Source organism: Megascapheus bottae, chromosome 26 (genome assembly GCF_031878675.1).
Source record: "Megascapheus bottae isolate mThoBot1 chromosome 26, mThoBot2.hap1, whole genome shotgun sequence".
Taxonomy (NCBI): Eukaryota; Metazoa; Chordata; class Mammalia; order Rodentia; family Geomyidae; genus Megascapheus; species Megascapheus bottae.
The window spans coordinates 17,365,734-17,389,931 of NC_143534.1; the positions used below are offsets into that span (position 1 = coordinate 17,365,734).

A 24,198-nucleotide genomic window follows, 5' to 3' on the forward strand; every position below is an offset into this window, starting at 1 on the left:
TAAAATAAAAGTTCAGAAAGGGGGCATTTTATTTCTAGAAAATGTGTTAGTTCTGTTACCATTTTCAGTGATGGATATGTATGAGTCTTCCTACTGTAAATTGAACTATGATCGACTATGACTCTATTGCTGTTTTCTTTTTCCTAGTGTATGCCAATTAAGGGCCTTGGATTTGTACTTGGAGCCTACCAGTGCATTTGCAAAGCAGGCTTCTACCATCCTCGAGTCTTCTCAGTGAACAACTTTCAGAGTAAGTGCCTTTAGATACTATGCATGTATGACCTATATCCTTGATACATCCTTGATGTATTCTCTTGATACATCTCAGAGTTCTGTCATGAATCCTCATTCATCTGTCATTCTTTGAACATTTGTTGTTTGCTTTTGTCACTTGTAGTGCTCTGGAGTACCATAAAAAGATATGCCCATTCTTAGGTATATTTTACTTTTTTTTTTTTTTTGCCAGTCCTGGGCTTGGGCTCAGGGCCTGAACACTGACTGTCCTTGGATTTTCTCAAGGCTAGAGCTCTACCACTTGAGCCACAGCACCACTTCTGGCATTTTTCTATGTCTGTGGTACTGAGTCGAACCTGGGTCTTTGTGCATGATAGGCAAGCACTCTACCACTAGGCCAAACTCCCGGCCAGTATAGTTTACTTTTTAAAAAAACCTGAAAATATGTAGGTATTGGTAAGAGAGTTGATGCTTATTATTTGAGAAGTTACTGCAAACAATTTCTACAATTAACTTTCCCAGTTTGTTAATTTTTTTATTTGCTCATCACTTAGTTTTCCAAATTGCAGTGAGTAGCTTAAAGTCACATAAACATATTGTCATACGATTTCCATTGTTGAGTTCGTGAGTCATGGCTTGCTAAGTCCTCTGCTCAAGGTCTCCAAGTTAAACTCAAGTATCACCTAATGTGCTCTCGTAGGGCTGAGGATGCTCTCCCAGAACTAAATTTCTTGTTGAGATCTGAGGTCTGAGATCTCCATTTTCAGGCTAGATGTCTTCCTGAGGTCATGCTAGCCACCAGACCCTTTTACAACATAGAAGACTACTTAAGGACCCAGCTACAAGAGGAGCCGCCACAGCCTTCTAACATAGTCATGAATAACACAGTGTAACTATGGGAGTGGCTATCCTATTATTTTGCCATAAAATGTCATCTAACCAAAGGAGAGAATAGTTACATGTTCAAAGTGGAGTGGTTACACAGTGTTTATAGCCCAAAAATGAAACCGAGTCATCTAGTTACCTTATTTCTATTCCAGAAAATTGTGTTATAATTTAAATATTGATTTTTCTTCTCTTTGTAGATAAGGCAGTATTTCTGTATGCAATAGCTTGTAGCAACCAGTCAGGAGTGTAGTGGTTAAAAATGGGTAGTCTTATGGCTTGAGGTATTTGCTTAATAAGCAGGATGCCCTAAGTTCACAGCCCAACCCTGGGAAAGAAACAGAGGGTTTTTTTTTGTTGTTTTGTTTTAAATCAGTTTTGGAGTTGCTAAACCCAGAAATATTTTATATTGTTGGCTCCATTATTATAATTTTAATTTCTGCTAGATATAGTTCAAATATACTTTAAATCACATATCAGGATCTCTGGGTACTTTTTTTTTTGCCAGTCTTGGGCTTGAGTTCAGAGCCTGAGCACTGTCCTTGGACTTTTTCAAGGCTAGAGCTCTACCACTTGAGCCACAGCATCATTTCTGGCTTTTTTCTATGTATGTGGTACCGATGAATTGAACCCAGGTCTTTGTGCAAGCTAGGCAAGCACCTAACCAGTAGGCCAAACTCCCAGCCCCGATCTCTGGGTACTTTTAAGTTTATCAATAAATTTTTTTTGCTTTCTTTTAGAAAACATTCTTGATATTGAGACTATATTGAACTTTGTATTGCACTCCAGTTTCTGGAGATGCGGAACATTTTTTTCTATCCTCAGTCATGTGTTGTAGAGTTTGGATTTGGTCTGAGTATTAGTTGTAGACAAAGATTTTTAAATGGTCTCCTAGATTTGTCTTCCAGATATACTTCAGAGTATCTGCCTTCTTAAGTAAGAAGGCAGCCTGTCAATACAAATGGTTAGTTGCTCCCTGTTGAGGGAGATTTTATAGGTCCTTCCATTTTAGCACACTGAAGGCTCATGACAAGTGAAGGAGTGGAGAAGGGAAAAGAAAAGAGAGTCAGAGAGAGAGACAGTAAAACAGAGAAGGAGTCAGAGGGAGAGAAAAAAATTGAAAGGTTCTTGTATTGGTTTTGAAGAAGCAAGCTACCTTTCTGTGAGACGATTGTGCTAGGGACTTCATCACAGTAAACTCCACTTATAGTTCGCATGAAAACAGGGACTTTAGTCTCAACAACTGTAAGAAAGTAAATACTTCTAATCACTGGAATGCACTTAGAAGACAACCAAGAACTCCCAATGAGAATTATAACTAGTCTTGATTTCATGTAGGTATGACCAACACTAGAGAGCCCAGTTAACTGTACCCAACTTTGAATCAATAGAAACTAGAAAATTACAAGTAGATTATTTAAACTTCTAAAATGGGGTAATTGATTACATAGCTCTAGAAAAAAACAATAGTAATAATGTTGATATGTATTTGATATTCAGTGCCAAAGCTACTTCAGCATTCTTCACAGTTAGGGGCCAGACATAACATATGATTCATAACACTGAAGGTTTAAGGGAATAGGTTTTAGCTTCTGTTCTGTGAAGGTATTTTGTATCTGGTTTGCCCACATTTGTTCTCAGCTCCTACTATGTGACTGAAATAAAACATCTAAATATTGTAGAACCAGAGAATGACTATGCCATTTGCTTGTTAACACCACCACAAGAAACTGATTAACCTTTAACAAGTTATCTTTATTTAATTTCACATTCCTACTCTCTTCCTTATTTTAAAAGTCAGTAGGTTTTAAAAAAAACTGGACATACTCTAAGAAATGTCTGCTCATTTGCTTTTTTCTTGGTTTTGTTTTTGCTTATTTTGTTTATAAGTCTAACTCCCACCTTATACACATTACAGCCATTGAAAAAAGATGATAGTTTTCAGAATAAACTAAAAGATTTTTAATGAGGGATAGCTTTGACCTCACTACGTGCTTAAGTATGGCTGACCTTCCTTAGTGACAGAGCAGAAAACTGCCTATTGTTATAAACAAATCAGTAAAGTGCTTGTTGATCAACTATATTTTTCCTGATCATGTTGTCATGTGGCATGAAAATCCAACATCAATCACTTCTTGTCCTAAAGAAAAACTACAACAATCTGACTGAGAATATGATCTATAGTATAGTACATCAGTTTCATCAGCCAAAATTTTTATACTTCCCATTTACTTCTAGGATAGATCACATATCTCTGCATGTAAGTTAAGTTATTTAATAATAGCATCCAGAAAAATTACACTGACAGTTATTTTTATATGTTCTTGAGGAGTTTTACATAATATAATAAATGACCATATGAAGCCCTGACTTACACAGGAAGTATGAATAGGAAAGACTTTGGCACAAAACCAGCCTATGCAACAAATACAACCCCATCTCAACAAACAAGCCAGAAATGATGTTGCCTATTTCTAATCCTAGATATTCTGGAAGTGTTAATAAGAGGATTATAATTTAATGAGAATGGGTATCAATGTATGAAAAGTAATGCACCTTCCACCTGGCAAATATAACTGTAACCCCTCTATACATTAAAATATTAAAATAAAAATATAATATGAAAAAAGAGGATGACAGTTTAGATCATTCCTGGGCAAAAATGTTTCAGATCATCTCTGAAAAAGAAAGCAAAATTAGTTGGCAGTGTGGCTTAAATGGGAATGTTCCTGTATATTAGGTTCAAGGCCCTGAGTTCAATCTTAGTACTGGAAAAAAGAAAGTATCAGAGACTGAAAATATGTGATAACATGTAAAGCTGCCAATATCCATGGCATATAATAAGGATTCAACAGATGTAGTTAAATAAATGAATATGTATATATGTATACATACATATACACACAAACATATACAAGTGTCAAGTAGTAATGATATAATTTGAGCTCATCCTTAATCCCTCACCCCATATTTTAAACATTTTACTATTTTACTTTACTTTTAGACATTAAGGAGAATGACCTCTCCACGTATTGGAAGGATGTTGTGGCAGCAAATATAGCAAGCAGAACAGCACAGCACTGAGAATGGCAATAAGAAGGAAGAGCCCTGAGAGTTAAGAGGCAACAGGGTGAAACATAGTCAGCTTGCCTACTAGGGAGAATGGGGTATAGAAAATGCAATCAATCAATCAATCCCCAGAGTAAAACTCACCTATTTATAATGTAAAAACACTCCACCACTTGCCCCATCTCTTGCAGTTTTGTATCCACTTTGGAAAGAATATGCAAATATGGAAGTTGAAGTACTTCATTAAAATGTGAAGTGATTTTTAAAAATCCTTACTTAGTTCTAGGCCCAAAGTAAACAAGGTGCTTGTAAAGACTAACAGGTATATATTCAAATGACATGTTTTGAAATTGGGCTGACAGCACAGAGCCCTTCCCAGCATCTCTCTTGACACTGTTGTGCATATGTTAGCTAATGGGATCCGACACCTAAAGAGCAGAAGGATCTCAGGATAACCAAGTGCTGATGTGTAGCTGTCTATCAGATCCAAGATGTTCACGTCCAGGTTAATGAAATACAGGCCCAGTGACAATCTGATCACCTTTCTCAAATTCACCTTCCTTAGGATGCATTCTGTGTCCAGTGAAAGCTCTTTTCTTTTATTGGACATCAGTCTTTTAGTCTTGTTTCTTCTGCCATTTGGATTCATTTCAGCTTGTACATATTTAAAAATAAATCCCAATTATCAAGTAATCCCTAGCTAAAAATAATAATTTTCCTATTGCCAACTGTAATGTATTTTTGTGAGAGGAGTATGGTAGGGGAAAAGAGACAAAAACAGTATAGTTTGGAAAGAAAGAAGATATTCCTTGAAAGAGACGGAAAGTAGGGATAGTGAGCTAACTTGGGTTCCACACTTTCTCTCCTTCTTTGGTTCCATAGCCAGGGAGCTCGCGATGTTTGGCTTTCTTTAGACAATACATTAGATAAAAATATTGTATCACTATTGAATTTCTTATTATCGACTATCATAATGAGGTTTGATGAGAATACTCTTTTCTAGGAAACACAAACTGAAGTGTTTGTGGATGAAGAGGCACAGTATCTTCAAGCTATTTTTAAATGGCTCAGAAAAAAATATTATAAAATTGCAGTCATTTATCAAGACACTACTATAGTGAGAAATATGGGTAAAGATAGATAACATTTCTGTGAATACTTCAAAGTTTTCCAGTAAAATTTAATTTATGTATAAATGAAAACTAGAAAAGTGTCCTATTACAGAACTTACCATTTTTTAATTCAGAAGACTGAAATTTTTCAGTAAATATGAAGTGATATGCTAACTACAAAAATTATCAAATTAAATTCATAGCCATCTTATTTTAAAATAACTAACATCTAATTTAAATGATTTAATATTTTAAATATTTACTATATAAAAATAGTAAATACCTAAATATTTGAAGTAATATAATAAATAATGTATTAAATCAATATTTTAACATGTTTTTTGGTTTTTTTTTTGCCAGTCCTGGGCTTGAGCTCAGGGCCTGAGCACTGTCCTTGGACTTTCTCAAGGCTAGAGCTCTACCACTTGAGCCTCAGCACCACTTCTGGCTTTTTTCTATGTATGTGGTACCGAGGAATCGAACCCGGGTCTTCATGCATGCTAGGCAAGCACTCTACCACTAGGCCAAACTCCCGACCCTTTAACATGTTTTAAATATCAATATTTGAAATATTAACTATGTAGACTTTTTCATACATGATACAAGATATTTATTATAGAAACATGGAAATGAATAGAAATGTAGAAATTCAAAAAACATTCCAAACTTTTTTATTTAGTGATTTCTACTTTGTGTTTTCTACATCAATGTCTATGTGGGATCTTTCTAAAAATCTTGGTAAACCTGGGTACATAGTAATTCTTATTCCATTAGCAACTAAACAAAGTGGCCACAAGTGAGTTGTCTTTGTCAGACCTATTTAAAGGTGGGAAATATGTCTGTCTGTGTTTCTAAAATCCATTTATTTTTCTTATAGAGCAGAATGCAGACTATTAAGTAACAATGTATCCTGAATTACCAAGGAAAGTCGTCAATATGTTTTTGTTATTGCATTTAATGGAGAAGGAAAGTAATCAATTGCAATTCAGAAAGATTGTGAAACTTTAACCAGAATTGATAGGAATAAAATTACTGTTAAACATCATTAAAATGATATAAACTTTCCCTAATTATTCAATTAATGAAAATTATTTTTGTACCAAACTGAGTACAGATTAACTCCTGTCTTCTATATTGAGTTTATATATATATATATATATACATATATATATTCATTTATTTTTGCTATTCCTGGGGCCTGCATTCCAGGCTTGGACTCTGTCCCTGAGCTCTTTCGCTCAAGAATTACACTCAACCACTTGAACTACAGCACCACTTCTGGTTTCTGGTGGTTAATTGGAGATAAGAGTCTGAGGAACTTTCCTATCTGAGCTGGCTTTGAGCCATGATTCTTCAGGTCTCAGCTAGGTTAACAGGTGTGAGCCACCAGCATTCAGCAGATTTTATTTTACATATTTGTCTTTTATTGGTTTTTTTGGTGTTTATATCAGCTCAGTGTTAAAGACAATCTTTAAGTGTTTGACTTGAAAGGTCAAACAGAAGAATATGAAATTAAACAAAGGATCATAGCAGCAGTAAGCAAATAGTGTGAAAATGCCCTATGGGTATGCAAAGTGGGAAATTACATGATACCTTATAAATATAGATTATACTCTGAGTAAAGGATATACCATCATTAGGCAATTGCATACTGAAAGACTGTTATTTAAATATCATTTTATCCAATTTAAACCTAATGAACTTGGTAGATGAGATCTTCCACTAAATTAAGAGACAATCATTTTGAATTCTTTGCCATATAGGTCAAGAAGTTTCAAAAGTGATGGGAATATTTACTTAGTCCATAAAACAAATTAACTTTGTCATCCTTCCTCTGGTTAATTGTTGAACAAGTATTTGTGGAATATGATTTGTGCTTTAAGAATGTTAGTTTGGTGAGGGGTAGATGATGATATCAAAGACTGTGAATTGTTCTCTGCCCTTGAGGCATTTTGTTTCCATATTTGCTATTTTTTTCTCAGTTATTCTGAGTGATGCTTTTGAAACCAAATGAAAAAAATTCTGAGTCTAACAGCAAAGCAAGTCTCATAGCAGGAGAGTTGACAAAATAGTCAACGGAAAAATGAGTGAAGATGAGAAGGGGTGGTATGATGCTCTATTCTATCTTACCTGCCACAGAGGTGCAAATAACACTGTGGCTTTATCTGAAACTTTCAGGAAGGGGTCCAGATCATCATTTCTCAGGAAGTGCAAAAGACGTGTCAGAAGAAGCCCATGTCTGTCTGCCCTGCCGAGAGGGCTGCCCCTACTGTGCAGATGACAGCCCGTGCTTTGTCCAGGAGGATAAGCATCTGCGACTTGCCATAATCTCCTTCCAAGCCCTGTGCATGCTTCTCGACTTCATTAGCATGCTGGTCGTCTACCACTTTCGCAAAGCAAAGGTAAACCCAGGTACCCTCTTCTCTTTTTTTGGGCAAATGGAATTTCAAACCCTCAGTTATTTCTGTATTATAACTCTTTCTAAAATATGATTGAAAAATTTATATTCTTTTGTCCCAAGGAAATATAAAGGATCATAATGATAATTTATTTTAATTATTTGTTTACAGAACATTGTCCCTATTTAGCCCGGGGCTCACATGCCTCATTTAATTGAAAGATGCTTCTTGACATCACCTCTTTGGCCTTTGAGGAACTTATTCTACCTGTATCTGATGAATTTTTAAAATTTGTTTCCTATTTAGAAAGCTTTTTATATTTATTATTTAGTTTTAATTACTTAGTTATATTCAAACATGTTTAACGATTGATCTAATTTATTTGTTATATATGTGCCCATCCTGGGTCTTGAATTCAGAGCCTGGGCTCTGCCCCAGGGTTTACTTTCAAGGTTAGTGCTCTACCACTTGAGCCACAGTTCACTCAGGGGTTTTTCTGGTATATTGGTGATAAGAGTCTCACAGACTGAACTGTTCAGGCTGACTTCGAATCACAATCCTCACATCTCTGCCTCCTAAGTAGCAAGGATTATAAGGCATGAACCACGAGCACCTGGACTATTCACCTATTTTTTCATGTATTTTATTTTGAAGAATAAATTTATTTATGATCTTGTATTTAGTTTTCTATTAATGTCTCACAATGATAGTGACTCTTGAAGGCATCTTTTGAGATCATGGATCCTTTAGTCCTCTTTGAGAAATCAACCTGGTATAGATCTGTATGCTTCTCAGTTAAGGGCAGAAGTAATCCTAATATGTTCAGTGAAGAATTTTCTAAGGAGCTTTATCCAACAGTCATCAACTAATTGAATAAAGCCAGGATTGTGTTGGACTTTGTAGTTCTACTGCTGAAAGAAAGATGGTTATATCACTGGTAAAAAGACTAAGCTTAACGTTTCAATCTTTTCTGAATTCAAATGAACTCTTCACATTGGTAATGTTGTATAGATTGGTACAGATTGTAGAAATTATTACAGGTATAAAGTTCCTCTTATAAATTTTTGAAAAAGAAAATATTTTTCCATAACTCTTATAAAGCCTCAAGTTAAGATAATTTTAAAGGTTGTGATAATAATCTGAGAGTATGTTCATTATTTTCATGTTATTGGTATTATTTTTTCCAGTAGTTTAGCCAAGAGAAACATTAAAATCCAAGTTTTGAGTCAGCAGGAAAAGTACAGATAGGAAAATTGTTCTTCATTCAGTTACTAATTTGGGGGACAACAAACTATGTGCTAATTTGTATATAGTAAGAATAGTAAAAAACTAGAATTTGGGAATATAATTTTTTTTAATGTAGAGTTGCTCCTCAGGATGAAGACCAGTGGTTAGTATCATATAAGTATCATGGAAGCTCAGACTGGGTGACCACCAGCCCAACGTAAGCATAAATATTCATCACCATGGGTTAGGCAGTGGTTTCAAAGCTATAATATGAAAAGCATAAATAGCAGATAAATAAATAGGTAAGTTGAACTTCATGGAAACAGAAAACATTTGGTTATCAAAGGCACCAAATAAAAACTTATTCATAATACTAGAAAGTATTAAGTCATATATGTGATGAAAGAGTAGTATTGATTATATGGAGAATTCATAACCAGCAAAAAAGACCTGAATAGACATTTGCTCAAAATGGTATTAAAGTAAGCCAATACATATCTGAAAAGATACTTAGCAAAACTGATGATTAAGAAAATGCACATCAAATCAAAAGCAGTATGGCTACTTTTTTTTTTTTAATTTCAAAAACAGACAATAGCAAACTGTTGAGAAACTGAAACTCTTATTAGTGCTTTAAACTGTAAAATGGTGCCACTATTTTTGAAAACAGCTTGGAAGGCCTTCAAAAATTAAAAATTTTCAAGTACAAGAGAGGCAGAGGTAAGAGGATTAAGGCCCAAGTTTGGGCTATGAAAAATTCTAAGACCCTATCTTAAAAACAAACTCTGATTCCTCTTTCATCTGGAATTAGCCTGAGTCCCTCTCATCCAAAGGATTTGGAGCAGATTCTATCTATGCTCCCAGATTTTGAAAGATAAGATGACAAATCCTTTGTCTAACTTTCAAAAACATTGGTGTTCTTTTTTTTTTTTTTTGCCAGTCCTGGGGACTGTACTTAGGGCTTAAACACTGTCCTCAAGGCTACAGCTCTACCATTTGAGCCACAGCACCACTTCTGGCTCTTCTATGTTTGTGGTACCAAGGAATTGAACCTGGGTCTTTGTGCATGCTAGGTAAGCATTCTATCACTAGGCCAAACTCCCAGCCCAACATTGGTATTCTTTGTGACAGTGCATCTGAGGTTACATTCCTTGCTAAGAACTGTCAGCTGGGGACTGGTGGCTCACACTTGGAATCTTAACTTCGTGGGAGGCTAAAATCTGAGGATTGCAGTTTGAAGCCAGCCTAGGCAGGAAAGTTCCTGAGACTTGTATCTCCAATTAAACTACTCAGACAAGGCTGGAAATTATGAAGTTGTGTGATGTAATAGTGAGCCGTGCTAAGGCTAGAACTGGCATAATTATAAAAAATGAGGCTGAGATGTCTAGTGAAAGACACATTTAAACAGAAATGTATTCTCTTATCCTCAAAAAGAGACCCTGAAAGAGAACAGGGGACACCTGGTTGGAAAAAGGATCTAAGCTGGAACCTGACTTGTTCTCTGCTACCCATTTTGTTAGCATGTGAGATATATATATATATATCTTCAGCCATTTTCACCAGAATTCATTTAATGATATATCCTAATGGATTTTAGGTCCTGCTGGAAGTGGATCATTCCAGAATGTGGGCCATTTTATTTATGTATTTCTGTGAAATGACTGAAATATCCATATATCCATATTGACAAATTAGAAACAGGAAAAGTATGAACTTTATTAAACACAGAAGGTGATCCCTTTTTTCTAGGCAGCAAGATAATGTGCTGCACTGGCAACAGTGTTGTCTGTTCTCAATCGAAACATCAGGTGACCATATTATGAAATCCATATTGATCCAGAAATTGTCAGCTGCATTTTGAACACCTTTAAGTGAAAGATGCTTATCAAATACTTGTACTGGAAAGAGGCCTAATCAGGCCCCAAAGCGAACTCTGTAGCAAATAACTAAGAATGATTATGAATCACTTTAAATGAACAGATGATATTCTGTTACATTTTGGGTAAGTGGCAATTTAAGGAGCAGATTAAATTTTTCATCACAGAAACATTTCGGGAAATAATTATGTACAGTGTCCTTATGACTTTTGTTAAAGACCAAACCCATCAGTTAATGTGGTTGATTTTGAACACATTTTGTCTTCTAAAACAGTAGCAGTTTCAATGTTTATATTCTAAGGAGATCAATTTTAAATGTTATGGGATAATTTCAACAGTATTTTTTTACAAAATATTATGACAAGTAGCATATTTTTCTATTAGCTATTCCAAAGAAAAAGTGTGGTCCCTTATGAATTAATTATGTTGTGTTGGTAAAATTTATTTCTGAGTGGAAATTACAAAGATCTACTGATAGGAAGAACAGGTTAAATCTTATCTAAAGGCACTCTTTTGCTAGACTTATTCTTAGTAAATTTTACCATTTACTTTTGAGTCTGGCAATAATAGAAAGATAGTAATGTATTAAAGTGAATATACTGTGGATGATATTTTTCTGTCCATTCTTGTCAGGCTTTTTTTCAATTAGAAATTAATTTGCAAGGAAGTTAATAACAATGCTAATTTCTAGCTTGGAAAATTAGATGTTTTAACATAGTGTGTGAATCAATTTTGAAATAAAATTCTATCAGGCTAATGATAATGTTTTAATGTCTATTAGATGTGAAGCGGACATACATTACTTTTTTATTATGGTGAACTATCTAAAATTTACCAATTTAATCATCTTAATTATATAGTTCAATGGTTTTGAAGACATTCATGTTATTATACAAACATCATTAGTATCCATCCATTTTCATTTTAATAAGCATATGGCCTTCACCTCAGCCTCATATGTTGTATTTTGTTAACAAAAAATATTTTATGAGCTCTGAACGAAGCTTAGTCCTTTAAGCTCAAGTTGAGAGATTCTATTATGCTGGGTTTAATACCTTGGGTAGTAATCCAAGGTAGGTGAGACGGGCTGAGAGGATCATGATTTGAAGCAAGCTTGGGTAAAGGGTCAGAGACCTTACCTTGAAAAAAAAAAGTGGTTCATGCTTGTAATCTCAGCTGTGTAGGGGGTAGAGAAAGGAGAACTGTAGTCTGAGGCCTGAAAACAGCTAAAGCAAAATTTCTAGGGGGGGGGGGTATGGTTTAAGCAATATCCTGAAGGGGCAGTAACCTGAAAATCAGCTAAATAGTTACACTTGGAGATGGAGTTATTGTGGCTTGAACTCAAGGTTCTACATTTGCTAGGAAAGTGAATTTAGATATGCCCCTAGTCCTTTTGATTTTAGTTTATTTTTCAGATAGAGTCTTGATGTATTATTGGGCTAGCCTCAGACTTTGTCTTCCTACCTTACCACCTGTGTAGCTGGGATCATATGTGTGATCACCACACTCACACCAAGCTTGTTTTTCGACAAGGTCTCACTGATTTTCTTTTTTCTTTTTTTGCAAGACTGATCTTGAACATGATCCTGCTGTTTCCATCTCCCAGATAGCTTAGATTATGAATCTATCCACCTATCTCTATCTATCTATCTATCTATGAAGTAAGAAAAATTCTCAATTGAAAAATATACAAAATATTAACTAAAAGCTTAGGCCCGATTCTTCTGTCTGTAAATCACAAATAGGAGATGAGAAGTGTATCATTGAGGATGAGCCATTGCATTTCTCCATTATCTTGAGATAACAGATATATGTCACTGTGTCTACCCACTTGTCAGTATGGAGTCTCCCAAACTTTTATGTCCAAATTACCCTCAATCATAATCCCTTAGTCTTTGCCTCTCAAGAATCTAACATCACAAGGTTGAGCCACTGTGCCCATCCTGGAGTTATAGAATATATCTACTACTTAAGGTTGGTGCTATCTTCATTTTACATTAAGTACATCAAGGTATGGATAATTCAAGAAACTAGTCCCCCATTACTCAGGGAAGCTAGACGTTATGCTCATATCTGTGTAACTATAGAGCCATTTCTGTATTTCAGCTATTGTGCTATACCATTCTTACAATGAAATTTGATCCTAATTTCTTTAATGACCAAGACATCCCTAGTCTCATTCTAATTGACATACTTTTTCACTACTTTCATTCTACCTTATCAAAATGTACATATTCTGTGGTTAATTGCTAGGTATTCTTTAATAAATGAAGTCTCCCATGTTAGCAGTTCAGTGGCTTTATGTGTTCTTGACACTTTTCCCCTTAATGGCATCCTTAATGTCTTAACTAGGAAGCAAAAATACCATCGTGTAGGCATACGTGTGTGTATGTGTGCACACATGCGCACATATTAATGTTAGGATGGCGTTAGGGTAAATGTAATGTGAAGGCAAAGAATAGATAGAAAAATGATTTACCTGAAGGCATCTTTTTCTTTGTGTGTTTCTTAAGAAAAATCATTTAAATAATCATCTATTCTATCTGGTAGCAGTAATTCTAATTATGAATTATGAAGAGCAACTAAAGTGATTGTAACATATTTGTATATGCCTTAAGAGACATAAAATGCTTAATTATTACCACAGCTCCATTATCAAATTCTCTTGAGGAGTTCATGTTTACTAATGTTTATTTATAAAGCCAGTTACTTATTAAATATGCTAAAAATAGCTTTTTAAAATGTACAGCATACTGAACTGCTTGCTATTTGAAAGATATTGTGAATTTAAAATCATTGTTTTTCCCCCACAAAATTCCTAAGGTCTTTATGTGTGAAGCCTATCAGACATTATGCAAATAAAGAACTTTACACAATCATAATTAATGCTTCCATTAGCTAGTTATTCATGAGTAGCTAGCTAGGTTCACAAAATGATATTACTAGCTTGCCCAGGAGTATTTTACAATAGGGGTAGGAATATAAATAATATAATATATGTAATACAGTGCGTGTACTTGGCAAGGAAGGCAGTGAAGAAAAGTAATTGAGGTCACAGATGTTATACATATCCATCTTGTGTTCCTGGTTCTCATATAATCACTTGTAAACCTGGGATGTTACCAACCCCCTTTTCATCTTATTTTTACTCTGCTGTAAAATGGGGATACCAATAAATCTATCATTCTGGGGTTGTGGTGAAGATTAAAATGTGTGGAATATTGATCAATGCTATTGATCATTACAATTAATGGCCTTTAGAAAGTACTCAGTAAATATTAACTGTGAGTAGGAGTGTGTTCAGAACATGATAGTAAAATAAAAAATGAATGGTTAAGTCTAAATCTACCCTAGGTGATCTGGGAACACTTCAAAGATTTTACAAGAATACCTGAGACGTCTAGGCAGATGCATGCACATTCAAGGAAATTAAAATATTTAAGTGTGGATTCTTAAAATACCTGGTACAGGTATAACTTTATCGTAGGATAAAGTCCAGTCTTGATTAAGTATGAATAGCTCTACATTACATATATGTGTATATATATATATACATATGGATTTGTCACTATAGAAATAAGTTTGTAAGTCATTCACTCCATGTTTTTGTAATGAGCAAGGATGTGTGTGTGTGTGTGTGTGTGTGTGCCTGAGCATACTCCTGTGTATGTGCTAAGCAGGAAAGTAACAAAGTAAAGTGAAAAGAGATAACAAGCTTGAATAAAATAATGGAAATAATGGGGTTGGGACAATGTATTCACATGGAATTGTTTCCAAGTTTCCTGAGGTTGAGGTCAAGGCTTTCAGTCCAAGCCCTCAAGAATAACCAGAAGGGAGAGAAGGTAAGAATAGAAAGAGATAGTGGGAGGCGAGATCCCAGGAAGAGAAAGCTACATCTGTGAAGTTACAGAAGTGAAGTTTGGAGTTGGGGAACTGAGGAAGGCCAGCAGGGACAGTGGGTGGTGGAGTGGCAGAGTGGAAGATAGAAAGGAAACTGTGCAGGGGAGTGTGGAGAGGGAGTCCCAAGCTAGCCATTCTGAGTGCTAAGGTTATATTTATTTATATGCTACTGAAGGATTTGAAGCAGGAAAATAAATGATGACATTCATTGGAATCCTGTTTTCTGATGGCCTTTTTATTGATTATTAAACCAATTTCTCTAGTTATTTTGTAGCAAATAAATTAGTTGAAGACAAGTATAAAATAAGGGAAATAATAAATCCTTTGGGGGAGTTCAAGGGAGAGCTAGTGGTATTGTGCAGTTGGGGGAAAGAAGGGAAAGAAGCTAAACCACTGACATTCAATTGCAGATAGAAACAGGACCTGCTAATAAATTTGATGGAGAAGGTGAGAAAATTTTAAAAACCATCACGTTTGGGGCTGGGAGTCTGGCCTAGTGCTAGAGTGTTTGCCTAGCATGCACGAAGACCCAGGTTCAATTCCTCAGTACCACACACATAGAAAAAGCCAGAAGTGGTGCTTGGCTCGAATGGTAGGGCTCTAGCCTTAAGAAAATCTAAGGACAGTGTTCAGGCCCTGAGTTCAAGCTCCAGGACTGGCAATAACAACAACAAAAACATCAAGTTTGATTCCCTCAGATTTGTCACAAGGAGAACTTGATGAAGAATAGTGCTTTCTACTAAAATTAGGATAATGGCAAACACTTTGAGCCAAAAGTCTCGTTTTAGATATGTTAAGTTTAATAAGCAGTGAAGTATAATGAAGCTAAAAACATAGGCTTCCCAATTTATATTTGAACTTCAGATCTGAAATTCAAACTATTTTATCTGGGAATCCTAGGGGTTAATCTACCTAAGAGGTGGGAGATATATGAGCTGGAAGCCAAGAGCAGGGGCAGGACAGAGCTGTAAATCAGGGGTCATAAGCATTAAGTCATGGGGATTAAATCTGTTAGGGAATGAGAGAATCCATATATGAAATGTATAAAGAGGAAAAATTTGAATGCCCAGGAGTAAGCTCTTCAGTCTTTTAAAGTAGAATGCAAGAAGTCTTTGAATATTTAAGGAGAATGAAAAATCAGACCCTTTTCATAGGAGATGGATATATTTAAAAGTAGAACACAGCCAACTGTGGATGATAGACTAAAATAGGGGCAAAAGAAATGCTGGACTTAGCAACATCAGGATTACAGGCAGTTGCAGCAGTACATTCTTATACAATGTTTAAGGAAATGGAGAAAGCACATGCACACAAACCTTCCACAAATCCTAGTTTGGAACGAACAGAGAAATAATATATTGACTAGAAAATGGCAATTAAAATGTGAAAGTCTGAACTCTCTGAGGGGTTTATTCAGATTAATGAGACCACTAAACCAATCTTCAGAATAGGTAGAAGGAAAGAAAGGAAAGGAACCATGTGAGCCCACAGAATAGTTTTATTGTGATGAAACAGACAGAAGGAGTTCAGATGAAGAGGGGTCTGTTCACAGTAGATGATGCAAAGCAGTGAAGAAGAATGAATCCTAATGTCATTTACTTGTGTATCAATGACACACCGTTTTAATCATGATGCTTTTACTGGTTCGACTAGTATTAATATAAATTCTCATAAAATTCTTGGGTATTTTTAAATTAATTTTTATATAGCTTGGAGAAGGCAGATTAAATCAATGCAAAATCCTATCAGGATTTTTGTGATTGCATTTAATACTGCAAGAATTGTTCATATGGGGGAAAGTAGCACATATTCTTTCACCATTTGCAGCAAATGCTAAATGGGAATATATCTGATGATCATAATAAGAATTGTTTTTTGTTGCACTGTTACTTGGGTTTGAACCCAAGACCTTGCTTGGCTCCACCTACACTGATGCTCTATTAATTGAATCACCTCCATTTCCTGATTGTATTGAAAACTTATGCCTGTGCCATTTTTGAGCAGTGATAGGAGCTTAGGTATTATTGCTGTGGGCTCTAGAGGTAAATTGGACAAGAAAAGTAAGAAGTAAAAATATATAGCATTCTCTTTGGAAGCTAAGGCAAGCAGATAGAGGACATGATCAAATGAAGAGACTAAGTGTTGAGGGAGTTTTATTTTTTTTAATGGAAACATATTTATAAATGGTTAGAAAAAAATATGTGATAAACCTGGAATAGTATGTGGAGCAGGGAAGCATGAGGCACGGGTGGATATTTAATCTGCAACTAAAAAAGTACCAAGTGTTCTCAGTTGGAATGGGGTAGAGACTCAAGGAGACTAGTAAAACCTTGGTTGAGTCACTGCAGGAAAGAGGAAGTCCAAGCACACATGTCGGGATTGCTGAGAGCCATCTCAAAATGGAAGGCACATGGGGTTCTCTGAAAAGAAGGAAAGACAAAACGTGGGGAAGATAGGACATATTAACATAAGCAGTTATGTTAAATGAAAATCTGTCATACAGGCAACTGCCAATACTTTGCAAGCAGCACTTTATGTCCATTTGTTTTCCTCTTAAAGCTGATTTACAAAATGTAAATCTCTCTGTGCCTTGGTGCATTTGCAGCATTAATGTGTGTGACCACTAAGTAATTGTAGAGAAGACCTGAGGAGGAAAGGATGTACTAGTAATTAGAATCTTCCCTTATAAATGAAGAAATGTGTGCCTAAAGATACTCTTGTTTACTCATAGTTAACGAACAATGTCCTCCAAATTTAATAAAGAGTATATTTTATGTGACACTTGTAGGAATATGACAGTTTGCAAGTCACCTTGAGCCAGATTTGTTATGCTTAGACCTAGTAAGACCTAGGTTATACAGACCTAGTTATACTTAGGCTTATCCTTGTTAAAATTTAAGTCATGAGGTGAGGTGGGCTGGGGTGCGGTGGAGAGCTTTTCTTAGGTCTGACTTTCTAATCCAGGGCCTGCTGAGATCAGCAAACCCTAGGACCTATGCCTGTTTTGAAAAAGCAAATCAAAAGAATAATACTTGGTGACATGTGAAAATGATATAAAATTCAAATTTTAGTATTTATAAATAAAGTTACACTGGAATACAGACACACTTGGTTATCTCTGTGTTGTCTCTAATTTCATGCTAACGTGGCAGAACTGAGTAGCTGCAATGGAGACATCATGGCCTAGAAAAACGAAAATATTCACTGTGCAGATCTTTACAGAAATCAAATTCATATCTCTTCAAATATAGCACTTACATAGTCCAGTTTCCATTCCCATCTGTCCACCTGTCACTTCTTTGCTCCTTGGTGCTGCACATGTGCTAAGGAGCTCGGTGTGGTCCTGTGCTTCATTCAGGAGACTAAATTGACCCAAAAAGTTTTTAATTCAAGAGAAGAAAACTCTCACTGACTTTGTTTCTTTCCTTTGGTGGGGGAAGGGGGCAGTGGTCATGGGGCTTGAACTTGGCCTGCGTGCTGTCCCTGCGCTCTTCAGCTCAAGGCTACCACCCTACCCTTGAGCCAAGCCCCACTTCCCGTTTTCTAGAGGTTAATTGGAGATAAGAGTCTCAGGTCCTTTTGTGCCGGGGCTGGCTTTGAACCTTGATTCTCAGATCTCAGCCTCCTGAGTAGCTAGGATTACAGGTGTGAGCCATTGCACTTGACTTTGCTGATCGGCAATGACAATTTATAAGGATCCTACTAGGTGCAGTATTTTTTGGAAATTAAAGTATCTTTAAAGTTTGTTTATTCATTCTCATGATATCTACGTTTATATTCTCATTTTCCCATAAAAGATTCCTAAATTTAAGTACAATGCTGTTTTATAGTACTACTGAGGCCTCTTAAGGAGAGAGATATGCATTTTCTATTTCAGAATATAATATTTAGGAACTTAGGCAAACTGGATTTAGTTACAAACCTGGCATTTTGAACTGTGAAATCTTAGACACTTGATTTAAATTTTCAGAGCTTCGTTCACTCATCTAAAAAAGGTTTGGATACCTCATACACCCAATTGTAAGGTATGGGGCCAGGTGTTTGGCCTAGTGGTAGAGTGTTTGCCTAGCATGCACAAAGACCTAGATTTGTTTCCTTGGTACTACATACATAGAAAAGGCTGAAAGTGGTGCTGTGGCTCAAGTGATAGAGCTCTACCCTTGAGATAGCCCAAGGACAGTGCTCAGACCACTGAGTTCAAGCCCCAGGACTGGCAAAAATAAAATAAAATATAAAAACATTACATGGTATGGTGTGACTGCGAACCCTCACAGTGCCTGAGCAAAAACAACCATGAATTTTAATTGAATGAATGGTATTTGTAAAATGATTAGTACGGTTATCAGTTAAAGAATTAATAAAGAAGTAAAACCAGGAAAAAAAGAATATAATATTTAGATAGGATTATTTTTGACATTTCAGCAATGCAGTCAAGCATTAGCCATAGGATCTGCATTTAAAGTAGACTTAAGGATAGGCCTTCATGGTTTCATTTCTTAAATGTTTGGCTTCATTTTCCTTGTGAAAAAATAAGGAAAAGAAGCAATGTGAAATGAGAACAGAGGAACTTAAAACAAGAAAAAAAGACTGTAACCTTTATGAGCTCGTAGCTGAGGAAATTTAGTACATAATTATTATGGGGCTATAATCATTCATACTTTTGTTTTATTTCCTATCTTTGAGCTTTATGATTCTTTTTATCCAAAGAATTTTCTCTCTACTCAGCTCAGACCTCTTAACTCAGCATATAGAAATGTTTTAATGAAGCCACGATTCTGCCTCTCTCCCAGACTACCCACATCTGTTTAAAGGTGTGTCTATCTTGATTATGTTAGCAGTTAGTATCATGTGCTAGCACTGAAAGATACCCACCTTTCCTGTTCAGTGCTTTTGTGATTTTCCTCTTTTTCACTGAATTCACTCCACAATCCCCAACCTTCATGACATCTAGCGCCTTTTTGGCCTATTTATATATTAGTATCATACCCTTATTGCTGGTAAATATTATTTTCCCATCATTGGTTTGAGTGGATGTCAGCTGAATTCATTAGGCCATCAATTTCAGAAGCAACAATTAAGGTGAGCTGAGTCCTCAAATCTTAAGTGAATTTCCTGGGATGAGATCTCCATGTACATTTAAAACTATTAAATCATTGTAGTACTTACAATATATGTTAGCATTGATACTCACTAACCTATAACTTAAAAAATCACATTCTATGTCCTTTTCTGTGGCTAGACGTAAACCGTAAAACCAGTGTTACTTATCTGAGATAGCAAAAATGAGACTTGATCTTTTGTAATCTTATGCTGAACATAGTAACATAATAAAAAAGAAAAAAAGTATAGATATTATAGTTTTCCCATTTCTTGTTTTTCCTAGTCAGGGAGAAGCAAAACCAAGGGAAGATGTATTTCTTGAAGACGTGGATTTCAGGAACATAGCAGAGAGAAGGGAGTCATATGAACTGTTCAGGATTCATTCTGTGAAATTAATTCCTGAGCTTTTACGCAAGGCCAGGAAATAATCAAAAAGACATATTCTTTAAAATATCTAAAGGTAGAGATGGCTCAGATATGGAAGCTGATTCTTAAGGCTTCAATATTGAGGAAAACCCTGCTTTAATGCTGTGGGGGATCTTGGCCTGACATGAACAAACCAGAAAAGAATTCAATAGGTTACTTTTGTTTTTGTTTTGTTGACTGTCTTTCACACAAATAAGCAAACAGGCAATGCTTGCCTGAAAGTAAATGAGCAGTTAGGCACAACAGCAAATGAGCTAACAATATAGAAGGCAAACACTCATGGCTCACCAGTGAGATAAATATGGGAACAAATGAAATGACATGACTATATAAGACAGATGTAACAATAACAGACAGCAGATGAGATTCACATTGAAATAATAGAGACAGCTGGATTTCAGTTGAACCCAGTACTCTCTCTTCTTTTATTATCTCAGCCTGGGCAATCTCAGACATTTTCTCTCCTCTTAAGACCCATATCTCAGCTGCCTAATTGATACCTCTGTTTGTATATCAATACATCAGTATGTTTGAAACCAACTCCTAGACTTTGCTCTGCTGCACAATGCACTCCACTTTTGTCTGTCTCATGGTCCTCCATTATACAAGAGATTCATTTAGAATCAGTATCATCATTGACACAGCTTTTTCCTTTATTTTCAACAAAAATCTTTTCAATTTCACAGCTTCAAACTGAATCACTCCCCCCTTCCACTGCTACTTTCTGCATCAAGATTCTCTTAGTTGTTAAAGAATTTTCATGTATCCATCTACATATCCTTTTCATACCACATACAGAGAGAACTTTTCTATATTTAGTTTCTGTTATTTAATACCGGTCTCTTTCCTCCAGATCACTGTTTGCACTACAACTGTAGATCGAGACCCAAAGCCCTAAACCATATTTAAAAGAACATGATTAGCCTTGGCTATTTTCACAAGTTCAACACTGACTTCATTCCACCTTCCTTTTTGCCTCAACGACACCTCTCTTTTCCTTCTTTCTTTCTTTTTTGGTCAGTCATAGGGCTTGAACTCAGGCTCTGGTCACTGTCCCTAAGCTCTTTTGCCCAGGGCTAGCGCTCTACCACTTTTTTGTCAGTCATGGGACTTGAACTCTGGGCCCAGGCACTGTCCCTGAGCTTCTTCAGCTCAAGGCTACTGCCCTATCCTTTGAGCTATAGCATCATTTCCTAACACTCTACACTTTAAGCCACGGAGCCACTTATGGTTTTCTGGTGGATAATTGGAGATAAGAGTCTCATGGGCACTCTTCAACCAGGGCTGCCTTTGAACCATGATCTTCAGATTTCAGCCTCCTGAATAGCTAGGATTTCAGAACTGAACCACTTGCACCTGACTTCAGACACACTTTTTTTTTTTTGCTTGGTGAGGTTTGTTCTCCTAGAACTAAATATCTACTAGTCCTTTTATTTGCAGTGCTATCATCTACTAGTACTTTTTTTTATCATCCTTATATATTTCAGATCCCCACTCATCTATTGCCTTCAGTAAAGCCTATCTGTGAGAATAATGTCATCACTTGTTTTTAAACTCCCAAGTTTTAGAATGTCTTCCATAATACTATTGAACTATGTAGTAATGTAATCTTTTTTAAGTAGGATTTTTTTTAATGTTAGCTATAAGGACACTGAGTCATGAGAGTATGTGAATAAAGAACACGTAGAAAGCAAACTCAACAGACGGATAGACTTTTATTTCAAAGGATGCCAGTCTTCTAGCCAGATTGGAGAGACAATGGCGGGCTCTCTTACAACTGAGATCTCCTTTTATTAGGTAGAAAGAGTGAAGTTAGGTGTGCCATGGGTCTGGGGTAGTTTGTCAATGGAGGGGAGCAGAATGGGAACAGAGGAAGGGTATTTTGTTCAAAGCATCAGTTTTTAGCAGGCGTGTCAACAAACTATATGACCCTCGAGTCACAGATTATCTCTTTTACAGCTGCAGGGCCAGAGGGAAGAGGATGGGAACATGGATGCAGCAAGGGAAGTTCTAAGACATGGCTGTCAGGGGAAAGGAGAGTGTGTTTAGTTTAAGTCATTTTCTGTCACTAGCTATTTGGGAGCTGGAAATTGGACGATCACATTTCCAGGCTGATCTAGGCAATAAGAAGCTCAGAGAGACTCCATCTCAATCACCTTGTTACCCACAGCAACATGGTGAAGTGCATGTAGGGAGATCTGAAGTAAGTCTCTGATGCCAGAAACGGGCTGGAGGCACAGATGAAGTAGTAGAGTGCCTGTCTACCAAGCATGAAACCCAGAATTCAATCCCCAGTACCACCATCAAAAGAAAAAAATTTAAAAAGTAGCGTCATCTTGACATGGTTTATTAGGAACCATTACTTAATGGTAGAAGCTTCTCATTCACTCTTGTATAGCCCCAGATCTCAGGAGGGCATGCCATTCTCTGTATTTTTAGGCATCCTGTAACCCACTCAATTTCTTCATGCAGTTAGGATTGTTAACTACCTGGAAGAACTCCTATATCTTAGCAAATGTTTAAGCTGTCATGGAGGACTCCAAAGCATTTTATGCTTTTGGTGAAGTACTTTAGATATTTAGTGAAAAAATTAGACATATTAGTACTAAATGAGAAAATATTTAGGAATGAGTACACAGAGACAGTAACAATTGATTCTAAATGGAAACTTGAGGTATATATTCAAGAAAAGATGATATTTGAATTGCTTTAAGAGATGTGAGATAATAAAATATCATCTGTGTTGGGTGATCCAGCTGTAAGCTGGTAAACTTAACTTCTCAGGAGGTAGACATGGGGAAACCACAATTTTCCAACAGCCCAGGAAATAAGCTTTTGACTGCAACTCAACTAGCCTGGCTATGCTATCATGATATTTTTAGGCCAGCTATGTGCAAAAGCACAAATAGGGAAATTGTAGTCCAGTTCACCTGGGTATAAATCCAAACCCATATCTCAATAATAACAAGTACGAAAGGACCAGAAGCACGGCTCCTGCAGTAGCAAGTGCAAAGTCCTGAGTTCAAACCCTAATACTAACAAAAGAAAGATGGAAGGAAGGAAGGAAGGAAGGAAGGAAGGAAGGAAGGAAGGAAGGAAGGAAGGAAGGAGGGAGGGAGGGAGGGAGGGAGGGAGAGAGGGAGGGAAAGATGAAAGAAAGAAAAGAAATAGGAAATAGCTATGGGGCATTTGAGGATGGCTATGGCCAGAAAGATCATAGAGTGTAGTCTGTAGGATAATTTACAAAGATGGGGTAGAACATGGAGGGCTTTAAATGCTAACCTATAGAAGCAGGATTATATTTAGCAGAAATCATTATTGTGCTGATATAGGAAGAGAAAATGACATCAAGGTATTTATAGTTTGAGAAACTGGCTGACTATGGAAGGTAGAATGTGTGAAGCTGGAAGTATAGGCAGCAGATAGGGATCTGTGGTAGTAGTTTCAATGAGGAATGGGGGAAAAAGTGTCTAAAGACAGCAGGGAAGGCAGGGAATGACTTCCAAAGATCACGAGGAAGTAGAAATGACATTATATGAGCAATGTCATGATATATAAACAAAAGGCTTCCTAATTTATAATTTATTTATTATTATTTATGAAACCATTAATAAAGAGATGAGATTTAGAAGGAACAGTTTTCAATGCAAAAAATGAAATTTGATTTGAGACATGCTAAGATAAAATCATTCCTCAACCTCTAGTTAGAGAAATCCAAACTGGTGCTCAGAAAGAGGCGAGAATTGGAGAGAGATTTGAGTTTATTTTACTAAAATAGAGTGGTAGGTTGGGAGAAGAGTATGGAAATGGTAGCAAATTCACATTTTATGTCATTCCAGAAATGTTTAGCTAGGAAGATCCTTGTCTTCATTGAAAAATTTGCACCACTCGTAGAATTTAAATTTTAATATTCAGAAAGCTAATCAAACCATCCTCTTGTCGAATTGCATGGGTTAATTTATTCTGCTT

At 36.1% G+C, this 24,198-nt stretch overlaps 1 protein-coding gene across 1 annotated transcript in view; it reads left to right on the forward strand.

Annotated features, from left to right (window-relative positions):
* Gpr158 (G protein-coupled receptor 158) overlaps positions 1 to 24,198 on the forward strand; it is a 231,767-nt gene that overhangs the window by 119,930 nt on the left and 87,639 nt on the right. Inside the window, 2 exon segments of the mRNA XM_090319031.1 lie at positions 148 to 250; positions 7,479 to 7,702. Of these exon segments, the coding sequence (XP_090175157.1) occupies positions 148 to 250; positions 7,479 to 7,702 (327 nt within the window).